This window comes from Lagopus leucura, unplaced genomic scaffold (assembly GCF_019238085.1).
Source record: "Lagopus leucura isolate 7727_CA_CO unplaced genomic scaffold, USGS_WTPT01 Super-Scaffold_100014, whole genome shotgun sequence".
NCBI classification, from domain to species: domain Eukaryota; kingdom Metazoa; phylum Chordata; class Aves; order Galliformes; family Phasianidae; genus Lagopus; species Lagopus leucura.
The window spans coordinates 13749864-13771340 of NW_024962268.1; the positions used below are offsets into that span (position 1 = coordinate 13749864).

General features: G+C 39.2%; 1 protein-coding gene across 1 annotated transcript in view; it reads left to right on the forward strand.

The window, feature by feature from the left end:
* The first annotated feature begins 844 nt into the window (after positions 1-844).
* The window catches only part of OXCT1 (3-oxoacid CoA-transferase 1), a 151756-nt gene continuing 131123 nt past the window's right edge, over positions 845-21477 (forward strand). Inside the window, exons 1-5 of the mRNA XM_042875525.1 lie at positions 845-1039; positions 4124-4232; positions 5593-5683; positions 18150-18285; positions 20996-21145. Coding sequence (XP_042731459.1) covers positions 962-1039; positions 4124-4232; positions 5593-5683; positions 18150-18285; positions 20996-21145 — 564 coding nt within the window. The 5' untranslated portion in view covers positions 845-961. The remainder of the gene's footprint in view (positions 1040-4123; positions 4233-5592; positions 5684-18149; positions 18286-20995; positions 21146-21477) is intronic.

Here is a 21477-nt window from a genome sequence, read left to right on the forward strand (position 1 = left end):
GGTGTAAATAATGGTGAAGGCATGCCTTGAATTTTCCTGCCAGCAGATACAGGAGTGCTGGCACTAAAACGTTCATATCATGTGACTGCTTAAACAAGTATACATCTATTCCAGTAACATTTTCCACCCAAAGGCACCATCTAGATGCCTGGGAGAGCCCACGTGCTGCCTGGGACTGGCTAACCTTGAGGGCTCTGAGTCTGGAACTTAACCATTGAAAGCCCACATCTCTAAGTTTAATGCTCGTGGTTTCAATTGTTGATCAGGAGTTGACAGGACAGAATGTTAGGCGGTTAGATCTTCTCTGGATGTGCAAGAAAGACGGATCTGCGAATAAACTTAGCACACATCTGAAATCCTGAAAGAAAACTTAACAAGGATACATTTGTCGGAGCAAGTTGTCTTGCTGTACAGTAGGGCGCCACCAGTAAAGCAGAGAACACACACATCACCACTGATGATCTGTAACGTTAATTAGTACTCCACGTCGGTCGATGCACGTTTGCCATCAGTCAGAGCGTTTTTAAGAGCCGAACTGCTAGCCGTGTTCTTTCTTCAGCGTGCGGGGCGCGGGCTCGGGGACACCGGGCAGGGCCGTGACGCTGCTCGCTGCCGCCGAAGGCCGAGCCCTAGGGGACGCCCCAATTCCGGGGGCTGTCCCGGCCGCCCGAACGGGCACTCGCCGCCGATAGGATCGCTCGCCGCGTCCGGTCGCCCGCCGCCGGCTCCCGCAGGCCTCGGCCCCCCGCCGCGCCACCGCCCCTCCGCCAGCCCCGCCTAGGGCGCAGCCGACGTCAGTGGGCGTCGGTGCCGAGCCCCTCACCCTCCTTCGGCACACGTGACCCCGAGCCGCCGTCCTCAGCGTGCTTGGATCTTCCGCCTGCCGCTGGACGGCCGCCACCTCCTGCTCGCCTCTGCCCGCAGCCCCTCCGCTCCTTCTCCGGGAGTCGCGCATCCGAAGATGGCGGCGTACAAATTCCTGCTGTCGCCTCTCGGCCGCCGCATCCTCCTTCCCGCCGCGCGGGCGCGGGGCGCCGAGGTAAAGCGCGACGAAGCGGTGTCGTCCCGCGGCGGGGCTGCCGTGACCTTGGCGGGATCCCCGCGGCGAGGCGAGAGGCCGGGGACCGCCCTGCCGCCAACGCCTCCAGGGGCGGTCTCGCCCGTGCGCGTTAGCGAAGGGATGCTTTTCACTGGTTTTTAATTATATATATTTTCGCCATTAATAGGACGCTTCCGGCCCTAGGAAGCCGGACGGGCAGCAGCACTGGTAGCGAGATGCGGGGCGGTGACCGTGGGCCGGGCTGCGGGTTCGGTTCTCTTGCTATCCGGCCGCAGGACGAGGCTTTGCGTACCGGCGCTCCCTGCCCGGGCGGCACTCCACACGCGCTGCGAGTGCGGAGCTGCGCTGCCAGGCGCAGGTGTCGGACCGCGGCCCTGCGCTGCCTAGCGGCTCGCCCCGCTGTCCGCGAAGAAGGTTGCGCCAAACCTCGCCGCTCTGGTGCTTTCCAGCCTATGTGGAGCCAGAACTAATTAATTTCTTCCCCAGGTGGCTGTACTCATGGCATTTCTTAGTGCTTCAGTTGAAAAACTGAATGGAAAAACAAATTTGTTTGCTTTCGAGTGCTCGTAGTTGCCTCACATCATGTCTTCATAAGCAAATGATCATCATTTTAGTCTTCATTATGCTAAATTATACTTCTGCTTTTCTGTGAATTTTGCCTTTTTCTTTCTTGCTGTCTTGCTGTTTTCTGCAAAGCTTCTTTCCAGTCAGTTGACCATTCTGGTTGACTCCTCTATTCCCAGTTGTCCTCATTTTGGCTTGGGTAGAGTTTTCCGTAGTGTCTGACTGACATGGCTGTGTTGGACTTTGGGGTGTGATCAACTGTATTCTCACGCTATGTGTTAGTACTTTTTGAGTGGTGCTTTTACAGAGCCAAGGATGTTTCAGCTTATCATGCTGCCCTGTCAGCCAGGGGCTGGGAGGGGACAGAACCAGGACAGCTGACCCAAACTGGCAGAAGTGATGTGCCACTTTATGTGGTGTTATGCTGAACAATAGAGCTGGGCGGTTGGCTGGGAGCTTCTGATGCTCAGAGACTGGCTAAGCATTGGTGAACACTTGTGTTGTGCATCACTCACCTTAGGTATTCCTTTTTATTATTCCTCCCTCCCCTACTTCCTGATCTATTAAACTATCTGTCTCAACCCATTGGTTTTACTTTGCTTACCCCAGTTCTCTGCACCATCCCACTACAAAGGATAGTGCGCTGCCTGCTGAGTTAAACCAAAACTCTACTATGCATCTTGGGAACCTGGGCTGCCAGAGTTGCAGCCCTGTACAGAGGCTTCAGCTTCCTCCTCCAGTGCAGTCACAGACTGTTGCCAATGGTACAGAGAATGAGGAAGGGGCTGAGAAAAACATACTTAGTGTAGTAGCATGGGAATTCTCACTGGAGACACACAGCCTGTTAGCATGCTGGATACATGTGCTGTTCCTTTGTTCTCTGCTGTTATGAAGATTTACCACGTGGTTGCTTAAGAACATTCTTATCCATATGAGCTGAGCATGGTTATGCAGCAGTACCCAGCTTCCCTTCAGCCCGCTTGCCTCCGTTCATCTGCCATTCTGTGCCTGCCTGCAGACTTGTTGTACTGAAATACCTGGTGCTGCTAGCCCTGCTTCTTTTGTCATGCTCTTGCCAAATGGGGCCAGGAGGTGTGTGCTTTCCAGTCTGACTGCAGTTCTGAAAAAATATTTCTGAAAGAAATAGCTGTGGTACAGCAGAGAAGAGTCTCTTTCTCAGTACTACAGTTCCCACTTAGAAATATTTTTCTGAGTTCATCAAAGTGGGTGACTATTAATGTTCCCAATGGGAAGGAAATAAGCATTCGTTCTTCTTAATATGCAGTCTAAACCCTTCTAGCCTTAATTTTATGAGGGAAGCAGTGTAATCTTGAAACTGAGCCAAAAATTACTACCCTGGTTGTAAATGAATCTTAAGACAACTCTGTAGAGAAGAATTATGCCTTAAATTGTGTTTTAAATTGTGTGTAGATTAACTTGTTTGTTATTTACTTGCTCATTCTTCTTTCTCTAAGTTTTCCCATTTACACTGTAAAAGTAGGAGAGGAAACACCAATAGCTAGTATACTAACTTCCAAATACTCTCAATTTTTTGAGATTGTGGTGACTTAATCAATTGCAACTGAAGCACTGGCTCTGTGCAGTATTTATCCATGATGATAATAGTGGAAAATAATAAAAGAAAAAAAAAGAAGAAAAGAGAAAGAAGGATTTAGGATCACTGCAATCTAAGAATACAGTAGAGAAATTGTGATGATTTCGGAATAGCAGCTGTGCCACAAAGTACACATTTCACATGTACCCTCCCTTTTTCATGTATTTGTATCAGTCTCCGTGATTCTAGGTTGTTCTCTATCACTAAGACAACTTGAGACTGCATTAGGAGGCTGGGGAAGGATCATGTCATCAAAGGACATCTGGTTACTACAGTGCTGTTCTGCTCTGTAGTTGTTCTTTGGCCTCTCTGTTCTGAATTTGTATTGATGTTGCCTCTCTACATGTGCGTCTCCTATACTCAGTGAGTTGTGTACCTTTGAATCTACAGTAGTAATATATGAATGAGAGCAGTCTTTTGGTTGCTGTAACTCACGTGTAGGAGCATAAAGATGGAACATGGAGTAATAGCCTAAAACTTCTACACTGGAAGTTCCATACTAACGTGCTGAAGAATGTCTTTATGGTAAGGGCAACAGAACACTGGAATGGGTTGCCAGGGAGGTTGTGGAGTCTCCTTTTATGGTAATTTTCAAGACCCATTTGGATGCCTACCTGTGTGACCTATTGTAAGGAGCCTGGTTTAGCCAGGAGTTGGACTCAATAACCTCTTGAGGTCGCTTTCAACCCCTGTGATTCTGTAATTTGTGAATGTGCTTACAGTAAGTAAAACTTTTTCAGCAGTTGTGGATAAAATTCCAGAATTTTAAATCTCTTTGGATATTGTCCACTTGATGCAGGATTAGTTAGCCAGGGGCATGGTTATAATTACAGAACTGGTATATATTGCTTTTTATTCATTCACTTCTTTTACTATTGTTCCAGGCTTTTGGATGCTATTTTTCTACCAGCTGTCATCGCAACACCAAATTTTATACTGATCCTGTTGAAGCTGTAAAAGATATACCCGATGGGGCAACAATACTTGTTGGTGGTAAATACTTCAATTCTTTATGAGCACAAGCTCTTATTCTATAGATGAGATACATTTGTTTTGATTCTTCTAATGTTAACTAATTTGATAATGTGTATACTTGTTTGGGTACTTTAAACAAATAATTTTCAACTCTGCTAATGGAGGGGCAGACCTTATCAGTAAGCATATCCCCATTTCTTAGGTGAGGGAAAAGAAAAACCTTAAATATTTTTTGTCGGTAATAAAGCATTAGACTTTAATTGGGTCAGTTTGAACACTGAAAGTAAACTCAGTCTTTTGGATTAGCATCATTATTTCAAACAGAAGAAATGAATTTTGATTAGGCTATGATTATGGTAGTGTTCTCTATCTGTACCTGCCTTTTCACTGGCTCCCTGTGACCTTGAACAAATCACCTAAGCTGTTTATGGCTGTGGGAAGTGAAAGCACTACTTATCTACATTGTTCTGAATGTGTCATATTTCCAGAAGAGTTAAGGAATTGTGTCACATCAGCTTTCAATGTGACTAGAGCTTTTGAATTTTCACAATTTCTTGTTTAAACTACCCAAAGACTATCTCTTTATTTAGCTTGATATAACTGATTTTTAGTACTGGAGAAGAGTAATGAACGTAATGTTTAAAACATGGGAAACATCATTGTAGTAATGCAGAATTACAAATAGGAAGAGGGTTTGGGGCTTTTTTTTTGTTGCTGTTTATGGGAATAAATGAAAATCTGAGATCCAGTTGCAAACAAAATGCTAATAATCATAGCATCAGAGCTTGGCCTAGGACATACCAAATGTACCATTTTCTTTCATTTTAGGCATATGAGGTTTTTGCATAATGAGTCGGGGTATAAGGTACCTCAACCTGGGTGGAGATCTGGATTATCTTGCTTCCAGTTTACAGGAACTTAGTTAAAGTTCCCAGATTTTTATCACCTAATTATAGGTTACACTGCATGGGAGAAATCTTTGCTCCTTCTGTTTGAAATTGTTCTGTGCAGTGAAGATTTGAAGATTAGTTGCACAGAAATAGGAGGGCTAATGAGTGTAAAGGCACAGTGAGCAGTTAAGGCCTGCATCAGGAGAGACGCGATCTTGGAGCTCTGCTTCAAAGGCCACTTGCAAATGAGCAGACATCTGATGGTAAACTACTTTCATCCAGACTGGAAGCATCTAGTTGGCTGGGAGATTTCAGTACTGGGGTGCAGCTCTTTCTAGAAGTGTTACTTCTTTTTTTTTTTTAATCAGCTAATGTGATTTTTTTATGTTCAGAAGATAGTTTTTAATCAACCAGCACACATTCTCACTTCAGTTTAAGCTGTTTTTTCAAACACTTGCTTCGTTTTCAATTTTTTTCATTTGGCATAGGTTTTGGACTGTGTGGGATTCCTGAAAATCTCATTGGGGGTTTACTGAAGACTGGAGTAAAGGGTATTACAGCAGTCAGTAACAATGCAGGGTAGGTATACATGTGTCTGTGGCTTAATAAGTACAGCCTGAATGTTCTGTTCTTGTGAGAATGCTGATATGCGTGGAAAAAGTATTACTTCTCATTGTAAGCATTTTCATGTTAACAGATGTGCTGTTTTTGGAAGTGTTACTTTTGGAGTGGGCCAAGAATACAGTTCTCTATGTATATACAAATTTGTCAGGGAAGAATTGTAAATGCTGTAGAACACAGGCATTATGTATATTTTTCTGTATTTAACTTGTTGATTTAAACTGAAAATATCAGTAGTTTGTATGGCTTTAAGGTAGGAAGTTTTCTTGACTGCACTTCAGTGCTTACTGACAACATTTAATTGTAGATATGCTACTTTAAAAAGAAAAGAAAAAACTTTGCAGCAACAGTGGAGAATATGATGGAGAGCCTCTTTGCAGTACCTTGAATTTATTCATTATGTCAAATGTTTACCCGTGAAGAAATTCATGTGAAATTGCCAGTGAATCCTGATGTCACATAGAAAAATAACTACAGCCACTTCTGTTGAAGCACATTATTACTGAAATGAAATTAAATGAAAATACTGACATACAGAATATAGTGACATATTTGAAATTGGTCTGCTCGGTAAGATTGATGTTCGTCTCCTTGCATCGTGTTGTTCACCAGCATCTGCAGGAGGCCCCAAATTTGGTTCAGTGCCTTACCCTATTAAATGTCACCTACAGCAACAGAATAATTCCGATGTTATTTGGTTTGTTGTAGATTTGAGTAGTGTGGACTGATGTCTCCTAGTAGCATTGCACATTCTTTAGCAATAGTTTTCATTGAGGCGCTCATTCTCACCTCTTGCCTTGTGAAATATGAAAATTTACACTGCTGGATATACTGGAGTTACACAGTGCTGACAATAAGGGAGCCAGTTGGAAGAATTCTTGTGTTCTTTGTTTTTTTTTTTTTTTTTTTTCTTTTTAAAGATGCCTATTTTCAGTGAACAGTAATTCCTGTGTTATTACATTTTACTTTTGATTGATGCATTTGAGATGAAATCATAATGAGGATTTTAAAGGATGAGGGAACTGGTATATGAGATGTATGAGTGTGTGAGGCAGAAAGAGGGTATAAAGAACTTGATTCTTTATGTGAAACAAAAATAGATGTCAAACCCTGCTTCCTCAATTCCACCAGCCTTGATAAAGAAGTGAATTAGGTTGGAGTGTATTCCAGTCTGTTTTGTTTCTAATCAGACTGGTGTTAACATGACTTAAAACTGGAATATCTTACAAAATATGCAGCTATAGCAGTTAATAACGAAAAACAACAACAAAAGAAGCTGCTTTAAAAGTTATTATCCTTTCTTATGTAAACCGTCACAACAAGGGAACTCCAAAAGTTTGGCTGTGGTCTTATGTGCTACCCTTCCAAGTGAACATTTAATAATTAGCGAGATCAACTTCTGACTTCTGTTGGCTAATGTTATTGAAACTGTTGCCTGGATAATAAGTTAATACCAATGCCTAGATTGAAATTAGTAATAACAGTATAGGGAAAAGTGTTGAAAAATGTTATTTTGTAAGTTTCCATATAATAAAAAATGTATTTGATCAAAGGCAATGTTTTTCCTCAATCAAAAGATACAACCTTACTAATTTTGGAACATTCTTTAGAGTGATCTTGACAATTCTGGAGTATTTGAGTTTGTACATCAAATCAAAACCTAAGTATGTCAGCTTGAAGCTGCATTACAAAATGTCATATGTTTAATAGAAGGTCACTTAGTTACAGTCTGACTCCTAGATAAAAGTACGTGAAATCCTTATGCTTAGTTCTGTTAGGGTTCTCACTATTATTCTTTCCTGTTTGAATACTTTGGCCACCTTACAAATAAACTACCTATTTTATTTTTATATTTATTCTTATAGAAAGATAGCTGTGGCTTTTTTCTTTTTGTTATTATTTTAGACTTTGCTCCAATGTATATGTATGTTGTTTCTATATGCATGAAAAACAGACATCTGAAGGTGAAGTTCACTATGCATTAACCTTTATATTTTTTTTTTTCATTGCTTCCTACTTGGCATTGCTTGTTGATGGATAATAAATATAATTTTTATTACCACATAGACTCAAGCCCCACAGTCTCCTGGACGTTAAAAATGGGAGAGTTGGAAATTGTTAGTATTATGAGAGGAAAGACCAGTGACACAGATGAGATCAGTCACTGTTGCTAACACTGATTTCAGAATGATATACATATTTGTGAATTGTATGGGTGAGTGAATGCTTTGGGGGGGGGCAGACAGAGGTTTAAAAGTGAAGAGAAGCAATGTAGGATACAACAGAGCAGCTGACATTTTGTGTTGTATTCTGTCTCTCTCAGTATGTATGTAGTTGGTGATTGTGTAGGCTGGAATTAATTTGGCTTGAAAGATTTTCCTGAGAAATATTGTGTCTCTGTGGCTGGAGACCTGACTACAAAAAGCTTGGTTGTTGCTGTGAAAGTATTGCTTAATTCTTTTTGCTTGGAATTAGTTCACTGAAATCTGATCAGCTCCTTAGAGAAGAGTGTGATGGTCTGTGCCTCCTTTTAGGCATAGTTGGCATTCAAGTCTGTCTCCAGTACAAGCCTCCACACCATCAGATTTAGAAAGTGCTTTACACCTGCATCCTTCTGTTTTGTACAGATGCTAGTGCCTGTTACCTTCAGGGGCTGCTGGAGCAGCAGTAGTGCTGGGCTTTACTAGTAGGAGATAGCATATGTGGTGATGTGAAAATGATTGAGAATGTTTGGAGTTCTCATGAAATTTAGTTTTTAATCTTTTGTTGAGCAACATCACTTATTTTGAAATTAACTTAAATTTAACTGAATAGAATTGCCTGTTGTTTTTATTTATTGTCTTTCTATTATATGGAATCTAGTCTGCTGTAAATTGGCAGGGTTTGGCATCCAGATTAAATCACAGATGTTGTCATTAATAAAATTGGAATCCTCATCACAGTGAATAATATCATTTAATCATCTTAGAATCGTCTTGCAGTGGAGAGGAGGAGGAAGGTTCAGCCAAGTTTAGAAATACTTGGCAGTGTATGGAAACAGCTAAGAAGGGAGTGGTATGTACACAAGATCTTACATTACTGTGCGATGCTGAAGTAAAATAAGGAGGAGAGGATGTCTCCAAGACCTTCCTAAATTCATCTTTGTTGCTGGCAGATAAAGCCTTTTTTTTTTTTTGACCTGTGAAAGACTTGCCAAGGATGAGATGTACAGTGATGTATGAAGCACTTTTGTACACCTTAGAAACTTGATACTGCTTAACATACTGCCTGCTGCTGTGCAGTGCATTAGTGTATGAACTCTGCACTAGCCAGTGAAATGGTGCATTTAAGAATAGTTACTCTTTTGCCAAGCCAAACAAGGCAAAGTGTTTGAAAGGGAAGCAGTACAAATATCCAGTATCTCTGCTATTTACACAGCTTGCTGCAAGGGAAGCTGGAACTTGTGAACTGGAGAGATAGTGAAAGATGTTATGGTGGGTAGGTGTGCTTTAATAATGCAGACTCTCACACCTTTCTTATAACTTGCTTCAACATTGTTATTCATATTTTAAATTTTCCTTTATGATATTTGATTATGTCCTTTAATTTAGAGGATTCTGTCTCAGTAAATTTCTAGAATCCATTTCATTTCGTCTTTGCTTTGTTGCTGTTTAAATTTGATTAATTACACTCAGTACATCCTTGTTTTAAAATCTGATTCAGTAAATTCCCAGCACAGTCATGATTAACACATAATACCTTCTTGCACATGTCTGCTTTGTGTCTGCCTTAAGGGTTCATAAGATCTCTTATGTACTGACTTCAGTAGACTTGAGTGTTTCAGACCAGTTTTTGCCATGGCTACCATAGTGCAGTCTTTCAGGATCTGTGTTACAACAGCAACAACAACAAAACATTCTTGTTGGTAACAGAGACAAATATTTTAAAGGACAGTTTAATAAATTAGTTTCAAATTACTGTTTTAAATTAACTGTAGTTACAAAACTGTCAACTAATTTTGGGTATAATCTAATTCTGATATCAACACTTGGACTCTCTCTGTCCCATCTCAATATACTGAGTTTGTGTTATGAAAAAATGAAGTCCATTACTTGCACTGGCTGTATATATGGTCTGACTTGCATACTTCCCTCTGGATTTTGTCTGGTTTTGGGATTTACGTATGCATTATTTTTGAACATCGGGGTTTTACTTACAATAAAAAGTAGAGAAGTCGCCGCTAGTATATCTTAATTTGTAATCATTTGAGTGATCATTTTAAAGACTGGCAATATGCTGTCAGATTATCACAAATACAGGCTGTCTGCTTAGAAGGCATTACCAACCTTTTGTATCTTGTGCTCTTTTTGTAAAAGTTATTTTTGACATTTCAATGTTATGCTTTAGTAAGGAGAAAATAGCTTTGTGTTAAACATTCAGTCCCGTGCCTCAGTTCACTAAGTTACACAGATCTGTTGAATCTAAGGCCTGATTTTGGTAATGGACAGTTGTGGAGTCCCCAGAAAAGGAGGTGCTCAGTGTCAGTTTTTTGATGCATAGTTTAGATAGTAACTTTACATTATCACTTGGTACCCCATATTGTAAAGCATGAATGGTATTTTTCTGTTCTTAGCAATTTTTTTTCCTGTATTTAAGACAGGGCTAATAACACAGAATGTTAGGACTCATCTCAGTTGTCAATAATTGCTCTGAATTGAATGTATCTCTTAAAACTAAAATATCTGCTAACTTTGCCACAGCCTTCCTAACTGCTCTTGTGTATGTAATCCCCGTGTCCTAATTTGTTCCGTGTAAGTTAATACATCTGTTCCTTCCTTTTAAATTTAAAAAACAAACAAACAAAAAAAAAAACAAAAAAAAAACAACAACAACAAAAAAAAAAACCACGAAACAAACAGAGCCCTCCAGTACAAGTTTTGCTCCAAATTCACAGAACATTGGGAACATTTCCACATAGTGTATCAATAGGGTGTCAAGGCATGAAAGTGATGATCACTTGTTTTGGAGCTAAAAATATAACTGAAAAAGTCTATTGGAGAGCATGAAAAAAAGCTGGTGTGTACACGGATATAGTCAAGATACTTAGAATGTCTTATGCTGCATGTGTCATTTCTTTATGTACATTAAAAAAAAAAAACATCCAAAATTAAGCATACTTTCAAAAGTGAACTGTGTGGTAACCAATGACTCTCCCTCTGCCTATGACATGTTGTCAAAGTAATGGGAAAGGTCTGTAGGACATTTCTTGGGTTAGGTTGAGTATTTGGGGCAATTTTCTTCCCTCCCCACCCATAAACTTACATTCTTCATAAATATTCTAATCAGGTGCTTTATTACAGCTGTTAGATTGTTGACCTGGTATGAACTTTAAATCTCTCTTGATCTGAGCAGGTCATCTTGCTAATTTTAGTTTGGAAGCTATTTAGGGTTTTAGCAGGGCAGACTGCCCTAAAGTACTAAACTTTGCAATGGAAATATTGAGAAATATCAGTTCAGTAGATTACTTGTTGGTTCTAGTTACAAACAAGAAAAAATAGGTGAAGGACTTGGCACAGTTGAAAAACCGTGTCAGCTGGGTTTTTAGGAAAGACAAAACAAAAGTTGACTGAAGTTTCAGCCAGGAGGCTTTTGAAGTATGATGCATGTGTGGTGAAATCCAAATATTCAACAGATGAAGTCTATTCTTTTTAACTTAATGGTGAAGGAAAAATTAGATAAATATTAAAAGTTCTTAATTGAGTGTGTTGGTTTTTTTTTGTTTTGTTATGATGCTGTATCTAACTTCATAGCACAAGGACATGAGGAGACCTTGCAGCTAATTTAAGTTTAGAATGTACAGTACTTGTCTTCCTTAGAAATTATCTGTCTTCACAATTTCTTGATGGGCTTGGCGTCAGTGTCTGCACTAGTCATTCTTACATCAGTGATATGCTGGTTGTTTTTGTTTGTTTGCTTGGGTTTCTGTTGTGGGTAGGGGGGGTGCTTTTGAGGAGGATGACAGTTGAAGAATACTACTGAAGTCACTGGAGTAGGGAAGACAGTTTCCCTAAGAAGGCTTTAGTGGTGGAGGTGTGCAGTGCAAATACTGTGGACAAAGAGCAGAGGAGTTTTAATGCTCAGTCTTGCAGGCAGTTCTTCAAGCCATAGAATAGCCACTAGCCATAGACTCCTTTTTCTTCCACCATTAGGAAGGGTTGTTCCAGCTGAAAGTGGTTCACTGCATCGTTTCTTTTGTCATTTGCCAGGGTTTCTGGGGGCTGTGATCTCCTACCATGCTTTCTGTCCTACCTCTTACTGACTCAGCACACAGAAGCTTCAGTGCTTCTCTCTTCCTGCTGCTAAGTTGCTCCCTCTGGCAGAGCTTCTGCCTCTCTTTTCTGCCTTCGTTAACCACTTTTCATTAGGACAGGTGGATAAATATCCTGGGGAAAAGGCTGATTGTAGTTTTCCTCTCATTGCTCATCTTCCCCTCATTCCCTATGTAATTTTTTGGGAGTCCAAGATAGAAAGAAAAACAGAAACAGATCCTGCAAAGGATCACATTCTCATAATGTCATGATTACACATCATGGTATTTTTTTTTTTTTGGGGGGGGGGGGGGGGAGGGGGATCAGAAATTTGTCTGATTTCTTCAGTAATGTATTTTTTCACATTGGTCAAGTTTTATGCCAATGTTAGGGTGGCCCTGTGAGCCTACAACAATAAGGCTGCATTTCTAAGAAGTGTCAAACATGTGGTTAGTGGTCTGTCTCTTTTAGCTGGGTTGTCTATCTAGACTTGCTCTGACAGTGTGAACATAGCGTGCGACAGAATTGTATGCAACTTGTAGCGGGTTCTATTGAAAACTGAAAAGCTGAAGTTACAAAGTAAAAGAATCAAGATGAAGCCTCTTTTAGGTGGTCAGAAATGGAAGAAATTGTGTTCCCAGACTGTTGAAGGAGGAAAGTCAGGTGTGTCAACACATCAGCTCTTCTTACACCCATGTCTTTTGATACAATATAACCCAAATATATATGCTGACCTTTTCTGACCAGTGACTTCTAGTCTTGGTGTGATCTCTTCAAAATATCTACCTCAGATCCTGGAGAATCTTTGGACAGCAAGTATATAGAAAGACTTGTTTTTAAGAGACATGGAAAAAAGTAATAGTGCTGATTGATGCTCCTCACTAGTATTTTGAAGTGTTCCCAGTACGGAAACTGGCTGTTTATATGTAGACATCTACTTTTCTTGGACACTATAGACATATATACAAATGCAGGGAGGAGAGTGCACTTACCTTTATTTACTCAAAGGGAGTATGTCATTTGCCGAAGTAGTTTGACATCCCAAGTCTTAGTTTTGTTTTTCTTTTTTCATAATCAATTTCTACTCTATTAGTCTATGTGGGGCTTCTTGGTGTGTGAAGCGTGGAAACTTGATATAGTCATCTTCCCTGTGATGCTGCATAATGTATTTTGCTTGAGAGTCAAAAGCCATAAAGGTCTGAGAACTGCCAAATACCTGAAAGTTATTTGGAGAGCAACATTGGCATGTAGTTTTGACTGCTTGTAGGTATACTTGAAATTTGTGGGCTATATCCAGCTGGGAGTCTTCTTTGGTTAATTTTTTAATTAAAAGGGCTGACAGTAGTTTTTGACAGGAAGATTTCACTGATCTGGGAGGAATAAAACAATAGAAAGTAATGTGTTGCTAAACAAGACACACTTGATTGCTATTCCATTTTCTGGTCACTATTAGTAGAATGGAGACCATGAACTTGGGTTACTTACATTCTTGATGGGTGCCATTTTTGATCTCTTCTTCTGTTTTTGTTTCGTGTATTCTGTAGATTCAGATTTCATCCTTATAGAGTAGGAATCTTCTAGAAATCTTGGCTGTTCTGAGGATAAACCATTCTGTATAGCACGAATATGCACTTTCCTTCTGACGGCATGCAAGAAAGCTTCCTCTTCAGGGCAACACATTTTTTATTATGCCCACCTTTGTTTCATTTTTTTTTTAAGTGATTGAATTCAGATTCATATATACAGGATGTACTCTTTCCATTTACTCAGTGAAGGATATTTTCCTCTTATTTGATAGGAGGGACATAACCTGCAAGGCATATATTTAGTTATAACGTTTTCAGCGCAAAGCTGTAAAGTTCAAAGAAACTTTTGTGCCCTAAATAAAAAGACCAAGAAAGCAACACAATATGGAAAAGGAAAGCTAACAATCACTATTAAGAAAAAAGAAGAAAAAAATGGAAAGCAACCTTACATTGTAATAAACATCTCTAAATCAGTTGTTGTTTTTTAATTTTATTCCAGGATAGATATGTCTGGTTAAGGACAAAGTGTGGAGAGAATAGAAATGACAGCAGCTTTCAGACACTTGCATGAAATGTTATTTTCTTTGGATATTCAGAAAGGAAGAAAAAAATACAGGAAACGTAAATCAGAATGAAATTTTCAAAATGAAGTTTTGGAGGGAAATGAAAGAAAAACTAATGTGAATGAAAGATGGAAGAGTTAATTCAGATAGGCAGCTGAATGCAAATTGAGTCCTTAGAAAAGATGGATATCATAATATTTATTTTCAGAAACTGACACACAAAATAAATGTATAAGTAAAAACGATTGAGTTTTGCAGCGCTGCTTTGAAGATGAAATTTCCCTGGTAATGGAATTAATTTTGTATTTGGAAAATAAGGCTGCATGGCCTATGTGCTTTCTTGACTGATCCTCAATGCAATTTTATTTTTTTTTAAATGGACCTCCTTTGATATATGGAAAAAAGATTGACTTAAGAAATGAGAAAAAGCTTTGGATGAGTGTGAGAACTTTTATCCAACTCTATTTAATTTCTTATAGACATCTTTGTAGCTGCAGAGTTCTCACTGAGAGGGAACTTTCCTGCAGCAGATGAGAGAATCAAGTGTATCTCCATGGGACCAGGCATTAAGACCTGCAAAATCCTGCTGAACATAATATGCTACAGTAGCTGCTGCTTCAACTGTGGAAGCAAACAGTTTAAATCTAGGTGAAAAGAGGCAGAAATTTCTTCGGTAATTACAACCTTCTGTTGCCATCCCTTTCTCATGGGTATGTGCAATCAGAATATGCTCTGCATGCAGAAGTCTCATGTCTGCCTGTTTTGGTTAAATAGCTTGCAAGTTTTGAAATGCTAAGAGCAGTGTAAACTTTGTGAATGGTGCATAGGAAACTATGGTTTATGGACAGTTTAAAATACTGCTCAACTATAAAACTCTGCAGACTTATTTAACTTCTTTTGCTGTACTGTACTCTGCTTATACAACCCCGTTCAACCGCTCTCAAATATTAGCTGATCTGTTATGTTTGCTCATTATTTTTTAGTAAAGAGAAGTTAGAGTTTGATGGTCTTATTAGGAGTTCTCTTGGTTTGAGTGACACTCATATAGTTGTGCTTATTTTTATTTTTCTCCCGTTCTTCGCCCCCAAGACTCCTCATTCTACTTTGCTTTCATATTTTTATTTTTGTTTCTAGTTTCAAAATTGCTGAAAGTTTTTCCTGAAGGGATTTAGAAATATAGGTTGTTTCTAGGCAACACACATTTCTTAAGGCTTTGGCAGTGGGACAGTTTCCACTGTATGGTATTGCATCAGAGCTGGATTTCTTTTATAGGGCAGAGTTGGGGGAATGGAGAAAGTATTTTGAATGGTTTTACATCTAGAGTGCGTAAAATAAATGTAGAAGATTATACTAGAAAATGTTGCTTTACTTACCTGTGTAGTTTCCAAATTGATTGAGTGTGCATAGAAATAGGTTGCCAAATCTTAAAACAATCCCTGTTATTGATGCAGTTGGGAAGCCTGACTTCATATCTTACTTTGTAGTAGTTTCGAGTATTGTGGTAGGAAAGGAATAGCTGGTACTGCTCTCTCTGCTCAGCCCCTTTTCCTTCTCACGCAACACTGGAACCAGTACTGCAATGCTTGCAGGCAGGAAGAGTGTTGTGCTATTGTATCACAGTGTGAGTTGGGTTGGGTGCATCCTGGGAAAGAGGGACAGTGTGATCTCGTTAGTGACTTTGGGTTAGTGACTTTCAAAAGCATCCTCCTGCTCACCTGATTCTCCTTGAAACTTAAGGAAATAAGCTTCCCACGTACTGAGATGCTGAAAGTCTGTGTGAAGTAAGCTTATGCTCTTTGTTGATCCATTTGTGTTTGTGGAGCTTTCTGAAGTGTGAAATGCTATTTAGTACGTTTAGTACTATTTAACTGAAATACTGCAGTTTTGTAAGTTAATCAAGCAGTATTAAACTTCGGGATAGAAATTAAATACTGCTTTTCTAGAAAAAAAGTGCATATGGTAACTTTTTGAATCTGGCCTTTTGAAAGGATGCCAGGAGTGTGTAGCTGGAATGTTTAAAATCCTAAATTGATGGAGTGTTAGTGTGTTTCCTAGCAGGTTCTTTCCTTTGATCTGCACATGTGTATTGTACAAAACAAATACTACCTGGCTTACTCAGCACCATGACTGGATTTTTAAGATGATATTTATTTAATTATTTTTATGTGCAATATAGGGTTGTCTTGTTGTTGTTGTTTTTAATATTACTTTTACATACCTTATTTATATGTATTCTTTCCTTCTTTCTTTTCCCTCCATTGCTGTAGTATGTAACACCATTGTTAGGAGATATCCCTAACAGTAGTTGGAATAGTGCATGAAGAATAGTAGTCTAAGGCATTACTTTCTTCTGTGGCCACTGTGGTAAGAATTCATTTCTGACTATCTAAAGTAGTAGAACTCTTGTAGGTGAAGAATACCAAGAGAACAAAATTAATATTGAGAGGAGATATATTTTATTAAATCAATTACCAAAATTTTTTATTATAAGTGTTTTCCATAAGGTGTTTATAATGCAAACACTGGATCTGGTTTCTTTTAGGACTTTTAATATTTTTCACTATTTCTTATTCTGAAATATGAAGCCAGTTGTGAATAATTGTCTTATTGGGTCGAGGCAATTGATGACAAATACACATTACTTTTGTGAGCTGATTTTGAGTTATGGCATCTCTTCTATAGTGAGAGTGGAGGACCAGAGTTCTCCACTCATTTGTTAGAGACCAACAGAAAAGTAGAAGAGCTTGTACCAGTTTGCCAATATCCTGCATAATGTATTAGAATCAGAAAATAAATGTTTGTAATATGGTCTCTGTTTATTCCTGCTTTTATATCATAACATAATGGTTTATCAAATTAAAATAGCTTTTTTTGCAGATTCCCTTTATCACAAAAACTTCATGTTCTTGTCCTATCTGTGTGCACAATAGAATGACAAAAGATTTAACAGTGCTCAAGATTGTCTATCTTGAGAAGATTTGAATTTAGAAACATTTAGAGGAATTGGAACTAGAGGATATTTGTTATGTTTGACATTCAGATTAAACTGGCATTGTTAAAGACAACGTATATGATAAAATCCATGGAATGGTTTGTATTGAGGGAGACCACAAAGATCATCTAGTTGCAACCCCTGTGTCGCCAGAAGGGTTGCCAGCTACTAAATCAGGCACTAGATCAGGTTGTCCAGGGCCCCATGTATCCTGGTCTTGTTCCCCTCCAGGACTGGAACATCCGCAGCCTCTCCAGGCAGTCTGTTCTAGCACCTCACCACTCTCTCTGTGAAAAGTTTCACCTGGACACGTAATACAAATCTCCCCTCTTTTAATTTCAAACCATCCCCCTTTTCCCTAGTGTTCTCTATCTGTGTAAAAAGTTGATATCCCTGGACGTGCTCAAGTCCAGGTTGGCTGGGGCCCTCTGCAACTTGATGGATAACAACCATGTCCATGGCAGGACATGGGAACTGAATGGGCTTTAAGGTACTTTCCAACCCAAACCATTATGTAATTCTTTAATTTTCTTGATTACAATGTTAATGTCTCTTGCTACAGTAGACAATTTCTAAATAAGAAAGTGAAATATTTATTGTTACAATATAAATATTCTTTTGATTTTGGTACAGTCCAGCACTATAAATGTATCTTTCTTCTTGAGCTGCTGAACAATCATTTTAACTGGCAATTTTATGTAGGAAGAGTCTAAACAAAAATTTAGTTTTGTTTACTAAGAGCCAGTTTGTATCTGGTGTGACTCTTAGGTAGTAAGGCTTTTTAAAGGAGGATTTGTGTAACATATCATCACTTGTAAAGATGGTGTTTGTAACTGTTGCATGTGGAATTTCTTCAATGCCTTAGAAGGGATGAGGTCTGAGAAACGAATTCCTAAATATCAGTATATTGGTTTTGTGTGTCCGTCCAATTCCTCATGTCAGAAATCCTTGAAGATGGCTCTACCCTTTCTATTTAAGTCATTAAAGTTTATCAATGGTTTGTATACAATAGAACTATTTTAATCACCCAATATTGCCTTGTGTTTTTCTATGCAGTGTTGACAATTTTGGACTTGGTCTTCTGCTTCAGACTAAGCAGATAAAACGCATGGTATCATCATATGTTGGAGAGAATGCTGAATTTGAACGCCAGTATTTATCTGGTGAGCTTGAAGTTGAACTTACACCTCAGGTAAGTAGTCTATCCAGAGCTGTGGTATGTTTTCATTGAAAAAACGATTAGAATGTTCCTTAACTGCTTTTTAAAATTGATGTGCAATCTTAATGTTTTCTCTGTAAAAACAGGTGGAATTTGCTGTTTTAGGATCGTTAAGTTATAGAGTGTAACTGTGAGATTAAGAACTGATCAGTTAAATTTTGTGATTTATGGCATGGTATGCCTTACATTCATCTGAAGTAAATATATATACTTATCTATGCTTTAGCACAATGTTTATTTTTCATAAGACCTTTTGGATGGTAGATAAACAGGTGAAATCTGTCTGCTGTGGCTCATACAGGGGAGCAAAGATAGAAAATCCCTGTATAACCAAGTGATGGTAGCTTTGCGTGCTTTTGGGGAAAGTGTTTGAGCAGTATCTGCCATCTAGTGGGTAGGATTTGAAAGAACAGACTTCAAATTCAGAATACCTTAAGTTTTTTGTGCTTGTTAGTTAAATCTGTGTTAAATCTCAGTATGATCCAATATTTACAACTTCACTTTATAGCACCATAGCTTTAAGTCATGGATGTCCAAACTTTCAGCTTTCCTGGGCCACACTGAGTGAACAGGAATTGTTTTGCGCCACGTACACAAGGGCTGCTCCAAAGTAATGCCTCCTGTGTTTCCATGGAACTATAACTAATGCAAAGAGCATAACAACAATATTTGATAGAGCAAAATCTCAACTACAAAACACTATTTTTCAACAGTCACCACCATTAGCTCTGCATTTTCAGCAGCAGTAAGCTAGAGCCTGCATGCTTTGCAACTCCGTGCATTCCATTTGAAAATTCTTATGTAATGTGGCTATGTCAACTGAAAATGGAGTTGCAAATAAAAAAATCTTGAAACCTGTTCTCAAGTTCCTTGATCAAAACGGGAAGCACGGCTATGTATTTTCTGCTGTTCACAGCACTGTGTTCGGCCAATGAATCAAAACACACAGCTCTTTGGTGTGAGTTGAGCACCCTCCCTGCACCCTGGTGCAGTTCAGACAGCACTCATTACGCACTGATGTTTGTCTGTTGCAGAGTGGTGCGAGCGATCGGGCTGCTCAGTGGTGGGGGCAGATGATGGCACAGAGCAGGGGCCGGGCCACAGTGCCAGCTGGGGTGGGCTGCATGTGGACCACAGCTTGAACATGCCTGCTTCTAGTGTTTTAGCACTGCCAAGGTACTTGCATAGCTAGCATACAATACAGTCTAAAATTGTGAGTATCAGTCATATTCTGTTTAGATCTAATTCTGCAGCATGTTAGTGTGAAGCAAAGCCTTTGAACTTTAAACAGTTATTCATTTAAACCATTGGGAAGAGCAACAGTAGTAAAGTTTTGTGAAGAAGTCCTTGGCCTACATTTCTTTGGTCTGTCTCTAAGAAGCACAGGGGCGGACAGGAAATCTCTATACTCTGTCAGCTGGCATGGAAATAAGCAGGTACTTCTCACTTTTCAGAAGTCACAGTTTTCACCACTGTGTTACCTCAGAATTAATCTTTTCCATCCTCCTACTTCATGTTTGGTAATTCCATCCAAAAGATCTTGTACTGCTTAGGCTTGTGATTTGCTTTGTGGAATGCACTTAAGAGCTGAGTAGATCCTGAATGACAGTTGTAGGTCTGCAGTCCACATTGGTGAACAGTGAATGTCAGTAATGTGTTAAGAGATGCAGGGATTTTATATGTTCTTGTTAAGATAAAATAGCCTTTTGGAAAATGCTGTTTGGATTTTTTTATGACTTCAGATAAAACTGAAGAGCACTATGTCCTTGTTTTGCAGTGAGGGAGAGGTCATGGTGAGATCTAGAAATGCCAGGGCTGCTTGAATCTCAGAGCTCAGTATCATTGCATGGTTTATAACTGTCTTTTTTTTTTTCTGTCCTCGCTTTGCAACCTACAAGAATTCACTGTGTTTCTTCCAGAAATTACTGAGGAAAACACAACCCATGTTTTGGAAGTGGTCATGCTTGATAATTGACTGTGATTGGCCTTTTCTTGCTTCAAGTCCAGAAAAACATATTTGGGAAAGGACATCAGTGAAAAGCAGGCACATACAACTTTGACCATCAGTCTGCAATGAATGCTAACAAAGAATTTGAGTTGTTAGTATCTATGTAGTGGATGAATATAGAATACAGTACAGATGGGGCATTCAAATATATTCAAATCAAATAGTTCTATCAAGTTTTGGGCATTCTTTGCAGATGATATCCAGACCACTTTTCCTTTTTCAGTCTATTGAGTGTGACTCTTTCAACTTGAAAAAAGGAACTTGTTTAATTATCCAACACCTTAAGAAGAAGTTAACATATTGAACTGATGATAAAAGTTAAAAATTCTTACCATCCATGTAGGAAAAAGAGCTCTACACTCTTCTAAATAAGAGTGATGGACTGGGAAAAAAGCTAAAGGAGAGGAGTTGCATAATCCTGGTAGTTGATATTGAGTTGAGTTACAGTGTGCTCTTGAACGTTTGGTGACCAGAAGTAAAACATTTATTGCCATATGCAGTACCAGTTCCACAAAGGAGAGCTAAAGTGGGAAGAAGTAGTGCATGTGGTGGTCTGCGGAGTACAAGGTCAAAGTTACAAATAACATAATATATAAGTAATTCCAATCAAATAATTCACCTGAGTTCGATCTGTTATTTCTAAATGACTAGGTCTTCAATGTGTTTTTTCCACAGGGTACACTTGCTGAACGTATTAGAGCAGGAGGAGCAGGAATTCCAGCATTTTACACCAGTACAGGTTATGGGACACTGGTGCAGGAAGGGGGGGCACCTATCAAATACAATTCAGATGGCACCATTGCTATTGCTAGCCAACCAAGAGAGGTAAGATGTCAATCTGTTTCTAGCAATCTGCTTTTGAAAATGAATTTCTTACAGAATTCCAAGATAAATGGCTGTTTAAGTTTTTTTTCTGGCCAAGTTTAACTTTAGTATGTTGGATTAATGGTGTGGCTTGGTACTAGTTACATTAATTGTCCTCCTTCTGCTCATTCCTGTCCCCTGCAGTGTATCACAGTTCTTGGAGCATTGAGTGACTTAACATCAAGAAACTGACTCAGGTGAAAACATTTCTTGATTCACTTTACCCAATTCTCTGGCCATACCTGCAGCTGTACCCAAAGCCTCAGCGTTAGAAGAGACTGGGCATTTTCTTG